The sequence below is a fragment of the Rhineura floridana genome, chromosome 22 (genome assembly GCF_030035675.1).
Source record: "Rhineura floridana isolate rRhiFlo1 chromosome 22, rRhiFlo1.hap2, whole genome shotgun sequence".
Classification (NCBI taxonomy): domain Eukaryota; kingdom Metazoa; phylum Chordata; class Lepidosauria; order Squamata; family Rhineuridae; genus Rhineura; species Rhineura floridana.
Window position 1 is genome coordinate 9,209,008 of NC_084501.1, and position 19,003 is coordinate 9,228,010.

At 44.0% G+C, this 19,003-nt stretch overlaps 2 protein-coding genes across 2 annotated transcripts; both read left to right on the forward strand.

Annotated features, from left to right (window-relative positions):
* The first annotated feature begins 1,791 nt into the window (after positions 1 to 1,791).
* On the forward strand, positions 1,792 to 2,736 carry LOC133375161 (olfactory receptor 6N2-like). Its single transcript, XM_061606723.1, has one exon. It carries the CDS (start codon positions 1,792 to 1,794, stop codon positions 2,734 to 2,736), a length of 945 nt encoding a protein of 314 aa, XP_061462707.1.
* Positions 2,737 to 17,455: 14,719 nt separating this feature from the next.
* LOC133375162 (olfactory receptor 6N1-like) lies at positions 17,456 to 18,412 on the forward strand. The gene has a single exon (XM_061606724.1). The coding sequence runs from the start codon at positions 17,456 to 17,458 to the stop codon at positions 18,410 to 18,412; it is 957 nt and encodes a 318-aa protein (XP_061462708.1).
* The last annotated feature ends 591 nt before the right edge of the window (positions 18,413 to 19,003 follow it).

The following is a 19,003-nucleotide window of genomic DNA, read 5'->3' on the forward strand; positions in this document are numbered from 1 at the left end:
CTAATCATTATGATGGAGGCACTGTTGGAGGCAGAATGTCAATTACTGAGGATCACAAGTGGGAAGAGGAATCCGTTGTGCTCATACCCTGCCTAGGGACTTCCTGGAGGAATCTGACTGGGCACTGACTGGCCTGATCCAGCAGGGCTCTTCTGGTGTTCTTTTGAGCTATAAAGGAGTTGCTGCTTCAACAATAATTCCCAGACTAAGAATTATAAAATAGGAGCTAGAGGTTCCACCCCTTCCTGGCTCTTTGGCAGGCCCTGATGTGGGGATATGTTTACACAGGTTTCCCCATCCTCCTGAGTAGCCTAGCATGCGGCTCTGAAACTCCCACCAGGTTCATAATTTCATCAGTTCCTGTGGCCCTGTGGGTGAGGATGGAGGTGGTGGCTTAAGAGCCAGCCAGTAACCCAGGCAACTGATGAGCTGGTCATACAGGCTCGTAGGTAGTGTAGGCTGAGGCTTACAGGCAGAGATCTTCTCGCTGCTCTTCACAGATCGAGCCAATGGACAACATGAAAAGAGGTATGGCCTCAGAAGAGTCCCGAGGACCAACCAGAGAGGCCTAGAGGGCCATATTTGGCCCCTAGGCCTGAGGTTCCCCACCCATGACTTAGAGCCTGCCTAGCTACGCATTTGATTCTTCATGTCATATATTAACTCCAGCTTTGACGGTTGAGAATCCGAAGGCTTCCCAAGATAAGCAGTGGAAGCTGAACAGGAGTCGGTTGCAGGGAACCTTTTGCCCTTACAATGTTTATCTCTGCTTACCTCTGTTTTAGGGGCAAAGGATTAGGGACAATTTGGCAAAAAGGAGAGGTAAGGCAAGCAACCAACAGAAATTGGAAAAAGGTGGCTGGAAGCTTCTACTTCCTGGTGTATGTACCTGTGATCCCCTTGTCTCTGAAGGAGGCTTCAAAACTGATAGAGTCGAGCTCAGCCTTTCCCAACTAGTGGGCCACCAAATGTTGTTGGACCACAACTCCCATCAGCATCAGCCAGCATTGCCAATGGTCAGGAAAGATGGGAATTGTGGTCCAACAACATCTGGTTGCCCACTAGTTGGGAAAGGCTGCTCTAGCTTATGCAAGAGCTATTATTATTGTTGCTGTTGTTATTGTTGTTGTTATTGTTGTTATTAATAATAATAATATTTTATTGCAAATATAACAGAAAGGAAATAAAAGAACATCAGTTTACAATAAGAATAATCCATGAATCCTAAATTACCAATGTAGACATCCAAACAAGATAGACAATTATAAGATAATATGTTCAAATGTAGAAAGGGCAGTAAGATCTTTGGACTATTGAGTAATAGATGGTGGATCTATATCCTTCCAGCCTTGGAGTATAAAGGCTGTAGGAAGAGCTAGTCTTACTCAGAGTCATCCCACTGAAGTTAACAGACATGACTAACTAAGGTTCATGGATTTCAGCAGGTCTGCTCTCAGTAGAACTTAGCTGGGCACCACCCTAAGTCTCTTTGCAACTGTAAGATCTCACAGGATCCACATGCAAGAGCTACCTTTGCTGTGGCAAAGGTACCATGTAGCCATGACCAGAGCTTGGAAAAGTTAGTTTTTTGAACTACAACTCCCATCAGCCCCAGCCAGCATGACCACTGGACTGGGCTAATGGGAGTTGTACTTCAAAAAAGTAACTTTTCCAATCTCTGGCCATGACCACTTTCTCACAACTGTATGCCCATGCCTCATATTGGGCTCCTGCTGGAAGGAAGGGTGGGATACAAATTAAATAAATAAATAAATATTTCTCCTAGACAAGATGGAAATCCTCAACCAGACCAAGGTCACAGAGTTCATCATGATGGGCTTCCCAAATCTCCAGCAGTTCCACAAACTTCTTTTCCTTTTGCTCCTCCTGGTCTACCTCTTCACCATCTTGGGCAACCTGCTGATTTTCACCGTCATCCGCACAGACTCCAGGCTCCATACTCCCATGTACTTCTTCATCAGCATCTTGTCCTTCTTGGAGATCTGGTATACAGCCACCACCATCCCAAAGATGCTGTCCAACTTGGTCAGGAAAAAGAAAAGCATCTCCTTTGCTGGATGCCTCCTGCAAACTTATTTCTTCCATTCCTTGGGAGCCACCGAATGCTACCTGCTCACAGCAATGGCATACGATCGGTACCTGGCCATATGTGAGCCTCTCCGGTACCCTTCCATCATGACCACCAAGGTGTGTGCTCAAATGGCTGCTGGATGCTGGATTTGTGGCTTCATGTGCCCCGTCACTGAAGTCATCTTAGTATCCAAGCTGCCTTTCTGTGGCCCCAACAAGATTGAACACATCTTCTGCGACTTCCCACCGCTTCTCAGCTTAGCCTGCACTGACACCTCCATCAATGTCTTGGTTGACTTTGCCGTCAACGCCTTCATCATCCTGGTGACCTTCCTGCTTATCATGGTCTCTTATGTGAGGATCATCCAGTCCGTCCTGAAGATCCGGACAGCTGAGAGCCGCGAGAAGGCTTTTTCCACCTGTGCGTCCCATCTTACTGTGGTCATGCTCTTTTTCGGAAGCATCATCTTCATGTATGTCAGGCTAAAGAAAAGCTATTCCTTGGAATACGACAGAGCTTTTGCCGTGATCTATGCCGTCCTCACCCCGTTGGTCAACCCCATCATCTACAGCTTGCGGAACCAAGAAATCTTGAAAGCGATAAAGAGGAGGATCCAGATGAATAGGGCAGAGTTTTTGTCATGATACTCACCCTCAAGAGTCAACCCAGTTATCTATAGCAGAGGTCCCTAAACTGTGGTCCATGGACCACCAGTGGTCCGCAAGCTTCGTTCAGATAATCTGCAACACGTTAAATATTCATATTGATCTTTGATTGGATTTGATTGCTTCTTTCGTTTCTATATATTGTATTATCTATTGTATTATTGTATTATATATTGTATTATCTAAGGAATGCAACTTCTAATACCATAAAATCCAACATAAGAAATAAAAGAAGCAATAAAAATTACCATTTAAAAACCTACCATATGTAGTCCAGTGCATTCAGATTGCTACAACAGGCAGAAAGATCGTCAAGTGGCCCACCATGACCATCAACAATTTTCAAGTGGTCCACAGGGGGGAAAAGGTTTGGGAACCACTGGTCTATGTCTTGTGGAACCAAGACATCCTAGATGGACTAGATGGGCCACTGGCCTGATCCAGCAGGCTCTTCTTATGTTCTTAAAAGCGATAAAGAGGATACAGGTGAACAGACAGAGTTTTCTTCATGATCACTTCAACCAAGCAATCGATAAGAGGGATGAGAAATCTCAGGCCCAGGGACTGCACACAGCCCTTCATGACTCTCTATATGGTTGTTGGGACTCCAGGCCACACACCCTCCATAGCCTCACCCATTCTCTCCAGGCCACCACTCCTCACTGGCCCTGTTATTTATATCCTCCTTGAGTGTTCCTTACCTGGCTGCAATGAGTCCTTGAACTCTGATAATGCTTCTTGCTTGATAGGATGGAGAATAAATGGTGTAAGACTGCCTGTGTGTAGAAACAAGCTGACTGTGTTGTTGTAGCTGTGATGTGCCTTCAAGTCAATTCCGTCTTATGGTGACCATATGAATCGGTGACCTCCAAGAGCATCTGTCGTGAACCGCCCTGTTCAGATCTTGTAAGTTCAGGTCTGTGGCTTCCTTTATACAAGGGTAAAATTAGAATTATTCACTCTGCCCACTTTTGCTTCTGGCTTTAACCACCACTGGCATGTGGCCCCCCAGGAAGGTTGCCAAGAAGGCAGCCCTTGGGCTGAGAAGGTTTCCCCACCACTGACCTGCATTTTGGGGGCAATCCAGAGGAGAAACCAGCTGATTTCAGATGTCACATTGCACCCTTTGAAGGGGAGGCGCTGTGGAAAAAATCCATGTTGAGGATGAGGGATGGAGAGAGCACAAACGTCTGCAGGTCTATCCTTTCTGACTGCACAAAACCCTGTCTTAACCAAGCCCAGTTTACATGGTGTTGAACAACTTTTTATGTAAGAGACACATGTAGGATGCCATCAGGCCCAATGCCTACAACTTAAACTTATAGGAGAAGTGTATATGGCAGGGCTGGGGGAACCTATGGCCCTCCAGATGTTCTTGAATGCCATCTTCCATCAGCCCCGGCCAGTATGGCAAAATAACAGGGTTTATGGGAACTGGAGTCCTGCAGCATCTAAGGAGCCTCAGGTTTCCTGTCCCTGACATATATGTTTTCAAGACCCATCCTATCCGTTTGATTGTAAATTGTTTTAACTTATTTTGATGTTGTTGTTTTTTACATTGCTGTAACCCACCCTGGGACCTTATGGTGAAATGTAAGAGATACAGGGTTGTATCCAGCACTAGCCATACTCAGAGCAGACCCATTGAAATCAATGGGCATGACTAGCTTAGGTTTATTCATTTCAGTGGGTCTACTCAATTAGTTGGAAACGACCAATGATGATGATGTCCTACTGCACATGTGAAGACAGTCTAATCAGGTTTCTTCAAACCATTTGGGTTCATATCCTAGTTCACATCTAAACTCATGGGTAGATGTGTTGTCTTTTCAGTGCCTACTGAAGACCTTCCTCTTCCAACAAACCTTTTAAGCAGAGATCCTTCCCAGTCTGCATCTGTTTTGGAATTGTTCTTAGATATTCCTATATTTTTGTTGTATCTTTTATGTGCTTGCTACTCCAGGCTTCTTTGGGAGGAAGGGTGAGAAATAAATTATTATTATTATTATTGTTGTTGTTGTTGTTGTTGTTGTTGTTGTTGTTGTTGTTGTTGTTGTTGTTATTACTTTTATACCCCTCCAAAAATAGGGGGGGTGAATGTGGCATTGTAATTTTATATCTATTAGCTGTCTCTAATAAAGAGCATACTGGGTGGTATTCATTGAAATTAATGGACCTGTTACTTGGGTTGATTAATTTCAATAGGACTAACATTAGATACAACCCATGGATTTTATTTATTGAGTCAAGATGGGGAGGAAAGAGGAAATAAAAGCACCAAGAGAAAGGAAACGGAAAGGAGACAGATGTCAGTGCTACTATTAATGGGCTGTTTTTCACACTCAACACTTCATCAGGAGCTAAACACAGAATTTAAAAAATTTATGATAGTTTAAGGACAACATCGTTATCACAGATAAAACAAGACAGAGATATCCCCAATATCACTTAAAGCTGTACACTCAGGAATTTCTCTTATAAAAGAGACATGCACTTAATCACCATAAAAAAACACAGGAAATATTTATGAGGCACCTCCATCACTCCCAGACAACGTTATGCTACAGATTTGTAAGACCCTTTGCTGTCAGTATGTATGAATAAATACCAATGAACCCCACAGAACACACCGATAGACCAATATCTGACACCAATGCCTCCCACATCTCTGTACATGAACTGGTGTGCCCTGGTAATATATACGAACTTCCTCCACTCCAACAAATTCTAAATCAAAGAGGTCTAAATAATAACAAATTGTTCTTGTTCTTATCTTGTATCATGTATCCACAGATTTAATCCCAAGACAATACTCCCATTCAGAATGCAAGGTCAATGCTGTTTAATACACTTCCAGGCAAATTAAACGGCACGTAATACAGATCTGTGGTTACTGTAAACACTTGCTAGACTAAACCTGCTACCACTTGCAAGTGGCAACTTGCAAACTATTTTGATAATACGAAAGCATACTATGCAGCTTTGGAACAGGAAACCTGAAAGCTCATCTTACCCCTTATATATCCAGTCCATGACTGTGCTCTGCAGGTGAAGGTCTCCTGCAAATGCCATCCCCTTCCATGATGAGTTTCCGCCAGGCCTTGAAGACCTGGCTCTTCAGGCAGGCTTTTGGGGTTGGCTAGATTTCATCTTCATTGTTTTTAAATTTTTAATGTCTAGGTATTGTATGCCTATTTTGTACGTCGCCCAGAGTGGCTGGACAGCCAGCCAGATGGGCGACTAATAAATTCAATAAATAAATAATCTCATCAAGAGGTCCGCTGGACAGTGGGAAGAGGGGATAAGAGAAAAATCAACTCCTTTGAAATGTGGTGTTGGAGGAGAGCTTTGCGGATGCCATGGACCGCGAAAAAGACAAATAATTGGGTGTTAGGAACTATCAGAACTATCAGTAGAAGCTAAAATGATGAAACTGAGGTTATCATACTTTGGACAGATAATGAGAAGACATGATTCGCTAGAAAAGACAATAATGCTGGGGAAAACAGAAGGGAGTAGAAAAAGAGGAAGGCCAAACAAGAGATCGATTGATTCCATAAAGGAAGCCACAGACCTGACCTTACAAGATCTGAATGGGGTGGTTTATATCAGATGCTATTGGAGGTCGCTGATTCATAGGGTTACCATAAGTCATAATTGACCTTGAAGGCACATAACAACAACAGGAGGTCAGTTCTGTGCAACATAGGAAACAGACCTTTAGTTTTGTGGTTCTGGCCCTTTGGAATTCCCTCCCATTAAGACAGGCGCCATCTCTGTTGTCTTTTTTGGTGTCTACTGAAGATCTTCCTCGTTCAACAAGAAGAGATCTTTCCCAGTCTGTACTGGCATTGTTTTCAGATGCTTTCAGATGTTTTAATTGCTGCCCTGGGTTCTTTTGAGAGGAAGAAAAGGATGTAGATCCTGATCTACATTTAATAAAGGTAAAGGTGTCCCTGCACTTGTAGTGCGAGTCATTTCCAACTCTTAGGGTGACGTCTTGCGATGTTTACTAGGCAGACCGTTTATATGGGGTGAGATTGCTAGTTCCTTCCCTGGCCTTTCTTTACCCCCCAGCATATGCCGGGTACTCATTTTACCGACCACGGATGGATGGAAGGCTGAGTGGACCTCGACCCCTTTTACAGGAGATTCGACTTCCTCCTTTCATTGGAATCAAACTCTGGCCATGAGCAGAGCTTTCGGCTGCGTTACCGCCACTTACCACTCTGCGCCATGGAGTAAAAACAACTAAAACGGTACAAAAAGCAACAACTAAAGATAGGTTTAAAAACAATGTAGAATAAATACCTATGGCAGACACCTTTTTTACCCAGCTGGGAAAGCTTGTTAAAACAAAAATGTCTTCAACTGTTTTCCTAAAAGTATTAAGAGTGGGCTGTTCCACTGTTCACCTTGGTCTTTATCCTGTGTCAAGATTAATGGCAACAGTAAATATGTGTGGTAACCTACTTTTATATTAAGGAACACTCCTCTCTATTTATTTATTTTGCACCTTTGTGAGCTGATACAAAAAGAAAATTTACCCACGGATATAAAAGATGAAAATACTTTATGACACAATCTTATATATTTGTGATAATGTGTATTAATCATTAGGGCAAGGACAATTAGCTTAGGATAAATGTTTGCTTTTACAGCTGCTATCATTAAAAACCATACAAAGATGCTTTAAACTGTTGATCTTGCTCAGTCTTTTTCTGTTGTGGTTAAGAGAAGAAACAGGGAACAAAGAAGGTTTTAAAAAAATCTCATTTCCAAAATCAAAAATGTTTCCATGCAAACAGTGCCATCCTTTGTTCACTTGCTTTTTAAGGAGAATCCAGAAGCTCTTGTCAGTCCCTTGCATCCTAATGTTCTGCAGTGTTCTGTGTTGCCTTCCCAGGGTTTTTTTTACAGATCCTTTAAGTGGCAATTTTTCATTTAAAAAAGAGGCAATTGAGGCACCAGTCTGTCCAGTGTGGACTAGCAAAGCATTATTGAGACTTTCTGGGGCTACTGTACTTTTAATTAAAAGCTTCCTCTTCCGGAAAGAAAATCTTCCTCTATCTGTAATTGCTTCCTGTTCAGTTTGGCCAGCATTGGAAGACGCCTGTGTGTGAATTTGTTTTATGTGGGGAGACCGACGCTGGGGAATGGCTGATAAAGTACCCCTTAATTGCCCTGTAATAAGTCAGTGTTTCTTCCAAGGGGTGGATTCCTGGGTTCCTTACATTATTTTTTTCCCTTTCTTTTAGAGCAGGGGTGGAGAAGCCAGTGGTGGGTGGGGCCAGAAGCAAAAATGGGTGGAGCAATGAATGGAAATTTACCCTGCAGATACTCTAATCAGAAGGTTCGTTCCATACAATATAGGAATTGGGCCTTCAATGCGGTGGCTCGACACCCCTTAAATATTAGACAGTCACTGTCTCTGTTGTCTTTTCAGCACCTACTGAAGACTTTCCTCTTCCCACAAGCCTTTTAAATGGAGACCTTATCCCAGTTTGCATCTGTGTTGGAACTGCTTTTTAAGATGTTTTGTTATATTTTGTGTGTTTGCTGCTCTGGGCTCCTTTGAAGGAAGAATGGGATATAAAATTAATAAATAACAATTGTTGTTGTTATTAACTTTGTACAGGTGACTAGTTTCTACACACCCCTCTCGGTCCTTTATTCAGGCAACTAAGAGGCATGATCAGAATTCAAGGGCACATTCCAGGCAGGCAAAAACATCCCATGTGCAAAGCAGGGCCAGTGAGGGGTGTGGCCTAGGAAGAGGGGTGTAGCCTAGGGAGAGTCCCAAGGGCTAGACAGAGAGGACTGGAGGTCTGCATGCAGCCCTCATTTCGCCTCCCCTTGTTTTCGAGCAAAGTAGTACTATGAGAAAAAAAACTAAAGAATTTTAATTTAGAAAATATGACAGTTAAGGGAGGGGAGCTGCCGTGGCCATGGACAAAGAACCTTCAGAGACTGAGCTCTCCAGCAGCAGCTCAGAGGAGTGAAACTTGCTTTGCTGTCTTTACCAAGCTGGACCCTTCCCCATGAACCCATCCACAAACACCCAGGGAAGTACCACTGCTCTGAGTCTCTGAGGATCTGGACCTCAAACTGCTCCAGTAAGTAGGAAAGCCCACAGCAGTGTTCCCCAACCTTCACACCCAAAAGGAGATAGTGGGCTGCATTCAGTGCTTCTCCTACTCAGCATAGACCCATTGTAGTTACTAAGCATGGCTAACTTACGTCCATTGGGCTATATCCAAAATTAGTCCTGCTCAGAGTAGGCCCATGGAAATTAATCAGCATTATTATTATTATTATTATTATTATTTATACCCCACCTTTTCGCCGAAGGCCCTCAAGGCGGCTTACAAAGAAAAATAAACACAAGTATAAAAATACATCAATAAAAGCAATACAATTTACAAAAATTAAACTAAATAACAAACATTATTAAGAAAAACAAATGTCCAAGAAAAACTTTGAACAAGTGAATTTAAAATGGATCATGCCTAGTTGAGTTCCATTTGTTATAGTGGATCACCTCTAAGTTGGATTTACTTGGCTACCGCCCATTCATTTCAGTTGGTCTACTCTGAGGAGAAGTTGGATACAACCCAGTAACTGTAGAACAAGATGTAGGCCTGTTCAGACAGCCAGATGCAGCACTCAGGGATGGAACTATAAAACCCTGGTAGTAACCCCAGGCTGGTGCTGAGGCAAGCTCTTTCTTTCCTTTGCTCAGGGTTAGTCAAGAGGAAAGCCGGGTCAGTACCACATCCCAGAGATTCTTGGCAAGAGTTCAGGACCATGGCTAGCAATCTGGCAACTAAGGCAAGAGTAGTTAACATGGTGTCCCTCCAGATGCCATTGGACTACAATTCCCATCAGCCCCAGCCAGCATGGACAATTGCCAGGGATGTTGGAAGCTGCAGTCCAGCAACATGGTCCCAGGCTATGGCCTGAAGGTACATAAGGCCAGATCCCAGCTGAAGCTAAGCAGGGTCAGGTGTGGTCAGTGCCTGCATGGGAGACCACCTGGGAACCATATGTAAGCCACGGGTTTCTATCATGGGAAGAAAGGCGGGGTATAAATGTAATAAATAAAATAAATAAAGCATCTGTTGGGTACCATGCTAGCTACAGTAGGGCCCCGCTCATACAGCGGGTTACATTCCGGACCCCCACTGTAAAGTGAAAACTGCTGTAAAGCGGATCCCATTGACTTACATTGACCAAAATGGCGCCCGGCAGCAAAAAAACACCGTAAAAGCAGAACAAGCGCTGTAAAGCGGGGCCTTTCTACAAGTCACAACCGCTGTATTAGCGGAACACTGTAAAGCGGGACCCTACTGTACTCCTGTCTTGGCTGCAAGATCGCTGACCATGGTCCTGAATTCACGCCTAGAATCACTGGGATGGTACTGTCCAGGGTCCTGAAATCTATCCCATTCCACTTTACCTCGGAGCCATTGTCCCCTCGCCCCCAAATGACAGAATCCCTGATGAATCAGTACAGGAACAAGATGTTCTCCGTGATTCATGGTGCAAAAAAGTAAATTGAGAAAAAGGTTTATTTCACTATAATGGAAGGTTTCATCCTTGACATGCTTGATAAAAATATCTTCTGTTTTTGTACTCATTGTTGACTTTCAGGAGGAAGTTAAAAACATTCCTGTTTACCCAGGCATTTGATGGCTGAAAGTGCTCTTGGAAAGCCTGAGGTCACTGGTTGAGTGTTTTACCAGTTTTCATAATATTTGTAGCGGTTTCCTCTAATGTTTTTAAAGAATTGTTTTGTTGTAATAAGTCTGCCACCAGGGGCTCCTTTAGGAAGAAGGGTGGGATATGGTTTGAATAAACAAATAAGATACCCATGATCCTTCCCTATGAACCACAAATACATTACTTTGAGATTCTTTTGAATATAATGTGATTAAGGATGGTTCTAAGTAAACAAAATAAATTTGAAATGTGGAGCCCATGCGGTCCAAACTTTGGTTACTGTAAATACTGTTTTGCTTTCTCAGACTTATCACAGGGCAGTTAAAGGGTGTACATCAGTTACTCATCACCAGTAATACTAGCTGTGCTGAACAGGAAGCAATTTGAGGTACAGGCTGGGGTTTTTTCCCCTTTCCAGAGAAGGAAGCTTCTAACTAAAGGCATAGTACTCCTGAAACGTTTCAATAGTGTTTGCCAGTCTGGTGCTGCAGTTGCCTTTTTCATGAAAATATTTGGCTGCCTCTTTCAAACTGGGGAAGATGGGTATATTCTGAACTGGCTACTTTCATTGCCCATATTAACATAAGCAATCTGTCACTTTTCATGTTTACCAGTGGAAGTGGGTGGATGAACTTTTGAGGGTTATGCATTACCAGAAAAAGTAAGAACATAAGAACATCAGAAAAGCCTGCTGAATCAGGTCAGTGGCCCATCTAGTCCAGCATCCTGTTCTCACAGAGGTCAACCAGATGCCTCCATGGGAAACCAGCAAGCAGGACCTGAGTGCAACAGCAACTCTCCCCTCCTGTGGCTTCCAGCAACTGGTTTTCTGAAGCATTACTTAAACAGTCACTTAAATAATCACATCACAATATTCCCCTAGTTTCATGAGGGGGTTGTAACATGCCACCTTCTGACCTGTTCAGTATAAAAACATGTTCTCTCAAATTGGTGCCAAGGGGTTTAAATTTGGTATAAGGGGACTTGATTCCCAGAAATACTCAGTATCAATCCAGCCCATTAGGTTTATAACAACAAGCCCCAGAAGACAAGTTGCAAAGTAGATATGTAGACATCCAACCAAACCAGCATTTCTGCCATGGGTTAGAGGCTCCACTTGATGGATTCACAATCTGCTATTCCCTTGAACCTGTACACATCAGAGAAATCCTTCCAAGAAATGAGAAGGCAGGTGAGTGCCTACTTTGGAAACATCAGCTCTATGGTGATCACCATGCTGTAGCAAAGGAATATAAATATATATGGCATTTATTGTGGGCTTCTAATTAGGACTTGCTTTAAAGCTTCTGCAACAGGGTATGCTGTAAAAACTGGGCCCTGTTGGATCAGACCAAAAAGTCTACTTACAGCAGGGATGGAGATCCTGTGGCCCTCCAGATGTTGCTGGAACACAGCTCCCATTGTCCCTAACCATGGGTCGTTTAGTTGACAAACTGCATCCTGAAATTCTAATAAATGCAAATTTTGAAGGATGGCTGTGTTTGGTTCTCAAATTGTTTCGGATATTGCAAATTTGATAAATTCTGCTTGAAATGAGAACTGAATTGAAATTTTCACCCACCCCTAGTTCCAGCATAAGTTTCCTCACTTTCTTGTCATGGATTGTGTGCCAGAGGTTAAAGAACCACAAGGAAAGAGGTATTTAGCAGTGGATTCAACATGTTCATTTTGCATTGTGCAAAAATGTAAGTTCCTTGCTCAGTCCTGATCCCAGTCAAGTTCCCTGGGTGAAACTCTCCATCTGATACGGTTTTAAGTTTTTTATTTTTTATTTTTATTATCTTTTAAGTTCTTCTATTATCACTTTCTTATATGTGCATGCACATATATGCATGCATGTATGTTTGTATGTATGTGCATAATGCATTTTATGTATTTTAATAGTATTTTATGCATTTTAATTTACTGTAATGTTTTATTGTGTATCTCATGTATTTTATTATATATGGGTGTGATTTTATTGTAGCCGCCTTGAGTGCCCTATTGTAGGGTAGAAGGGTGGGATAATAAATAATAAATAAATAAATTAGTTACATGAGAAACAGAAAAAGGGAGAGAGGAAAGTCTCTCCTCCTAGTTTACTTCAGGGTACTTCGAACCCTGGTCTCCCAGGTCATAGTCCACCACCTTAACCACTGCACCACACTGGCTCTATGTACTGGCTCTATATACAGTTAACAGTTTAAAATATTGTAAAACACAATTAAAATTTTTCTAAAACACAGTTTAAAATATTCTAAAACACAGCTTAAAAAATGTTCATTCATTGGTGATCTTCAGGTTGCCAGGAACCACCGAAGGCCTGGGTAAACAGGAATGTTTCCAAATTCCACCTGAAAGTCAATAGTGATGGAGACAGACACACCCCACTGGGGAGAGCATTCCACAAAGGAGGAGCCACCACTGAACAGCCCCTGTCACTCGTCAGCACTGCCCGGGTAGTGCTCAGTGGCAGCACCACCAACACGGCCTCAGCTGCTGATCGTAGTGTCTGAGATGGTTGATACTGAGGAAGGGGGTCTTTTGGAGTCCAACAACATCCGAAAGGCGCCCCATTGGCTACATGTACTCTAACCACTACACCACACCACACTGATTCTCTCAGGTGAGTTTCATGCTGAGAAGCATCGTGCAGTAGCATTCTATTGAGTACTATCTTGTTTAGGAGATGGTTGGGGAACCTCAGCCCCGGGGGCCAAATGCAGCCTCTCTATGCTGCCCCTTGAGACTCCCCCAGGCCACACTCTGACCCAGTCCTACTCTACACCTTCCTTGGTTGGAACATGTGTTTGAACTCTGGTCATGCCTCATGTTTGCATGGATGGAGAATAGAGAGGGGTGAGTGAGTGTGGGTAGAAGCCAGCCTGCTCTCCAGAGTTCATATGCACACTCATTGCTTCACCCACTTTTGCCACTGACCTTGCCCACAACTATTCATGTGTCTCACAGAGACAGAGGGAAAGTCTCCCAGAAGGGAACGTGGCTCTTGTGCTGAAAAAGGGTTTTCCCCTTTTCAAAAGTGTATGACTCTGAAGGGTCATGAGGCCACCACCTTGGAAAGGAGATCTGGATCTGGTCAGTGACTGGATGGGTGGCTAGCTGGGAACCAGATATATACTGCTTTGGATTCCATGATGGAAGGAAGATGGAATATAAACACAGAAAAACAAATTAATACATACCATTGTCTTCTTTTTTCTAATAAGCAAGGCTAATTAGGCTAATCCAGTGTGAGTTTTTATGGTGCATTTTTAATGTTTCTCTTCTGCTTGGTCTTATTGCAACTTTATATTGCTTTTTTTTAAAAAAAATCAATTTCTTCTGCACCTCCTTGATAGTTATTCTGAAAGGCTGCCTTTGAAATACATAAACATATATTTTAAAAAATCTGTCTAATAAGCTGTACTTACTTTTTTTCAGTTGCATTTCTGAAATTTATTTCTGTTCTCTGTAAAGTTTTGATGTTCATTGGCTAAAAGCAATGAACGTTTATCTGCTTATCTGCTATGCCTATAAAAACATTCTGAATTATGAGATAACCTCGAAGTTATTAACATGTTAGTCCTATGCATTCTTCTGTTCCCTATCTTTACTTGGCCAAATAGCTTGAAATATTAAGGATTCTTTTTTGTCATCTCTGTATATTGGAAAATGAATTCAACATTAGTCATACTCACAATAGACCCACTGAAATTAATGAACATGATTTATAGAGAGCTTAACTCTGCAAATGATGCTCTCAGGAGATGCTCTCCAAATGTTTTGAACTCTATCAGCCCCAGCAAACAAGGCCAATGGTAGAGGACGATGAAAGTTGTAGTCCAAAACATCTGGATGGCACCACATTGGCTACACCCAATGTAGACCCACCAATTTCAGTGGGTCTACTCTGAGTAGTGACTTAATTGGATACAACCCATTTTCTTGTGGCTTCCTTTCATGTGGACTGCCATGGATGTCTTTCTGAGATCTACCAAAAAGACAACAACACCTTACATGAATCGTATTTATACAGGAGAGTGCTTTTCTACAAAACATATCAAGGACACCCAACGTGGTGACTTCTAGATGTTGTTGGACTACATCTCTCATTGGATCCTGCCAACGTGCCCAATGGATAGGCATGATAGGGGTTGTAGTCCAGCAACATCTGGAAGGTACCATGTGGTTACCCCTGAAATAGATTGCCTTTAGATGACATTGCTGGTTTCTACAGTATCACCAGATGAACACCAAGGATGGAGAACATCAGCCCTGGGATCCAAATGCAGTACTCTAGGCCTCTCTGTCTAGCCCTGAGGGCTCCTGGGCTAAGGACTATTGCTCAGGGGCAAAGCATCTGCCTTGCATGCAGAATGGCCCAAGTTGAGTCCCTGCTGTCTCCAGGCAGAGTTGAGAAAAGCTCCTGCTTGAAACCCTGGAGAGCCACTGCCAATCAGTCCAGACAATATTGAACTAGGTGGACCAATGTTCTGACTCAGTATAGGGCAGCTTCCCATGTCCTCTTCCTAGGCTACACCCCCTCCTTAGACATGCCCCTTCTCCATAGGCCACACCCCTCACCTTCCATACTTCATATCCTCCTTGAGTTGTTCTGGCTGGATGGAATATGAACTCTGATCATGCCTCTTGTTTCCATGAATAGAGGATGGAGAGGGGTGTGTGAGAGAGTATGCAGAAACTAGCCTACTATACAAAAGTAAAATTGATATGTGTTGCTCTGCCCAGTATTTATTTATTTATTTGATTTATATCCTGCCCTTCCTCCCATAGGAGCCCACCCAGTTTTGTCTCCGGCCCTGCCCACCGGGGACATGTGGCCCCAATTAGGGAATGTGGCCCCCGGACTGAAAAAGTTTCGACACCCTGGCTGTACACTATGAAAGCATCTCTACAGGGCTATGGTTATGGGCATTCTTATGAAATGGCTTTTGCAGTCGCTGGGTCTGTGTTTGTCATTTTGATCAGCAAGCTCAGCTTTGTGACTTGGGGCCTGGCTCACAACACATTTGATTCTTCAAGTCATGCATTGAAATCGGCTTTGATGACTGAGAATCTGACAGCTCCCCGAGACAGGCAGTGAAAACTGATGAGGAATCCACTCCAGGGAACCCTTCCCCCTCCCATGTTTTATCTCTGCATATCTCTCTCTTTGAGGTTCCATCTGCACTATACATTTAGAGCAATATCATACCAATTTAAGCAGTTATGACTTCCCCCAAAGCACCCTGAGAACTGTAGTCTGTTCAGGGTGCTTGTTGCTCTTAGGAGACCCCTCTTCCCCTCACAGAGCTATGCTTCCCAGAGTTCCCTGGGAAGATGGATGGATTGTTAAACCAGACTGGGAACTGTCACTCTGCAAGGGGAATGCGTGCCTCCGAACAACTCTCAGCACCACTCACAAACTACAGTTCCCAGGATTCTTTGGGGGAACCATGACTGTTTAAAGTGTTGTGATAACCTATAGTGTAGATGGGGCCTTCATGGCAATGGCTGAGGGAGAGGATTTGGGGACAATTTGCTGCAAAGGAAAGATAAGGTAAGGAATTGGTAAACTGTGTAATTGGTTTTTATATTTGTAAACCCTTTACGATAGAAACTGCTTTACAATAGAAACCTGTTATTGTGGTGCTGGCAGCAGCAGCAGCAGCAGCAACAACAAGCCACCAGTCTGGATGAGTACTGTATCCAGTTCTGGACACCACGCTTTTAGAAGGATGCAGACAAACAGGAAGAAGTTCAGAGGAGGGCAACAGGGATGATCAGGGGATTGGAAACAAAGCCCTACAAGGAGACGCTGAAAGAACTGGGCATGTTTCACCTTGAGAAGACTGCCAAATGGCTCAAATTACAGGAAGCCAGATTGCCACTAAATATCAGGAAAAACTTCCTAATGGTTAGAGCGGTACGACAATGGAGCCGATTGCCTAGGGAGGTGGTGGACTCTCCAACACTGGAGGCCTTCAAGAGGCAGCTGGATAGCCCCCTGTCGGGGATGCTTTGACTTGGACTCCTGCATTGAGCAGGGGTTTGGACTTGATGGCCTTATAGGCCCCTTCCAACTCAACAATTTTATGATTCTATGAAAAGGAGAAAGTTGGTTGGAGGCACCTGCTTCCTTGTGATCAGTCGTGTGGTGGCAAATTCAGGAGTGCAGGGTCCCTTTATGATAGTCACAGCCACACCCCTCCTTTTTTTGCTGCTGGGTTGAGAATGGGACCCCTGTTAATGCCTTCTCTCACATCAACAGACGGCCCTAGGAGCCAATAAGAATGAAAGGGGGGAGTGTTCGCTATTTAAAAGAGTCTTCTCACTGGCTGACTCACCTGCTTCCACTCCGATTGGCTTCAATCAGCAAGAATGGACAAGGAAGACGGTTAGACGACTCTTCTCAGTGGCTAACACACTCCCCTTTCATGCTGATTGGCTCATAGGATGCTAGAGATGTAGGGACCCTGCTCCCAAAAAAAGTAAACCATCTAAGACCCCCTGAGACCCCAGATGACTACAGCCCTGCCTGTGACTTCCTCCTCCCTCAGTCAGTCTCTGCAGAAGCCATTAGGTTTGATAGTCAGAGCCCAGGTTCAATCCCCAGCATCTCCAGGTAGGCCTTGGAATGTTAGACACCTTGTAGAGATGCTGCCAGTCAGTGTAGATAATACTGAACTACATGGACCAATGGCCTGACTTGGTATAAAGCAGCTTTCTGTGTTCCTAAAGGAGAGTTAAGGTAAGCAAGAGACAGAAGTTGGAGGAAGGTGGTTGGAGGCTTCTACTTCCTGGCGCGTTTGCCTGTGATCCCAACCAGCCTGTCTCTGGGGGAGTCTTCGCAACTGATAGTCAGAGCCTAACTCATGCAAGAGCTACTTTTGATGTGGCAAAGGTATAGTCACAGCCTCTTGCTCACAACTGTATTCCCGTGTGTCCTGTTTCTCCAGATCACCTTGCAGTTGAGATGGACACCGTCAACCAAACCAAAGTCACGGAGTTTGTTGTGGTGGGCTTTCCAAACCTCCAGCGCTTCCACAAGGCTCTCTTCCTTTTGCTCCTCCTGGTCTACCTCTTCACCATCTTCGGCAACCTGCTGATTTTCACCGTCATCCGCACAGACTCTCAGCTCCATACACCCATGTACTTTTTCATCAGCGTCCTGTCCTTCTTGGAGATCTGGTATACGGCCACCACCATTCCCAAGATGCTCTCCAACTTGCTCAGTGAGAGGAAGCGCATCTCTTTCACCAGCTGCCTCCTGCAGATCTATTTCTTTCATTCATTGGGGGCCACTGAATGCTACCTGTTTACGGCCATGGCGTACGACAGATACCTGGCGATCTGCAACCCACTGCGCTACCCAGCCATCATGACCACCAAGCTGTGCACCAGATTGGCCGCCACCTGTTGGATCTGTGGCTTGGTAGGCCCCGTTGCTGAAATCATCTTGGTTTCCAAGCTGCCCTTCTGCGGCCCCAACAAAATCGAGCATATCTTCTGCGACTTCCCACCTCTGCTCAGCTTGGCTTGTACTGACACTTCTGTCAACGTCCTGGTTGATTTTGCCATCAACGCTTGCAAGATCCTGGCCACCTTCCTTCTGATTTTGACTTCTTACCTGTTGATCATCAGGGCCATCCTTAAGATCCGCACGGCTGCCGGCCGGAAAAAAGCATTCTCCACCTGCGCCGCACACCTCGCTGCGGTGCTAATCTTCTTCGGAAGCATTTTGTTCATGTACGTCCGGCTGAAGAAAAGTTATTCCTTGGATTATGACAGGGCACTGGCCGTCGTCTTTGCTGTCCTGACCCCTTTCCTTAACCCAATTATCTACAGCCTGCGAAACAAAGAAATCAAAGCAGCTTTAAAGAGAATGTTCCAGTGCCGGAAAATAGTGACTAGAGAAACAGAGCGGCCTTAAGGGACTGGACGATAGGACAGGAAAGGCAGGGAAGACACCAAGGGTTTTCCCCCCAAGGGTTCTGTGCCTTTTATTGCCCCATTGAAGTACAGAATCTACTGGTGGGCATAGATCTCAGTGCTACAAGGAACTCAGCTCTTGTTGTTGTTTTAAAATGAAGATGTGAAAAGACGTGAACACCAAGCCAAAGTTGAATTGAGTTGCGCTGAGCTGAGAGGGGTCACCACTGCATTCACTTCTCTTTGGCATCCCCAAATCCTCAGCCTCTTTTCAGCCTTATTTGGTCTACAGACCTTAAGCATCAAATACACTGCAGAATCATCAAGACAACTACAGCATTGGGGGGAGGGGAAGAAATCACAACATGCATGCACACAAATTGTGCCTTTTTTTAAAAAAAAAGAGCATAACAAAAGCCATGAGCAGTCAAAATAATTTTAAAAAGACAAGCATAAGGACATTGGAAGCTGCCTTATACTGAGTCAGACCATGGGTCCATCTAGCTTAGTAGTGTCGACACTGACTGGCAGTTGCTCTCCAGGGTTTCCGGCAGGAGTCTCTCCCAACCCTGCCTGGCAGGGATTAAACCTA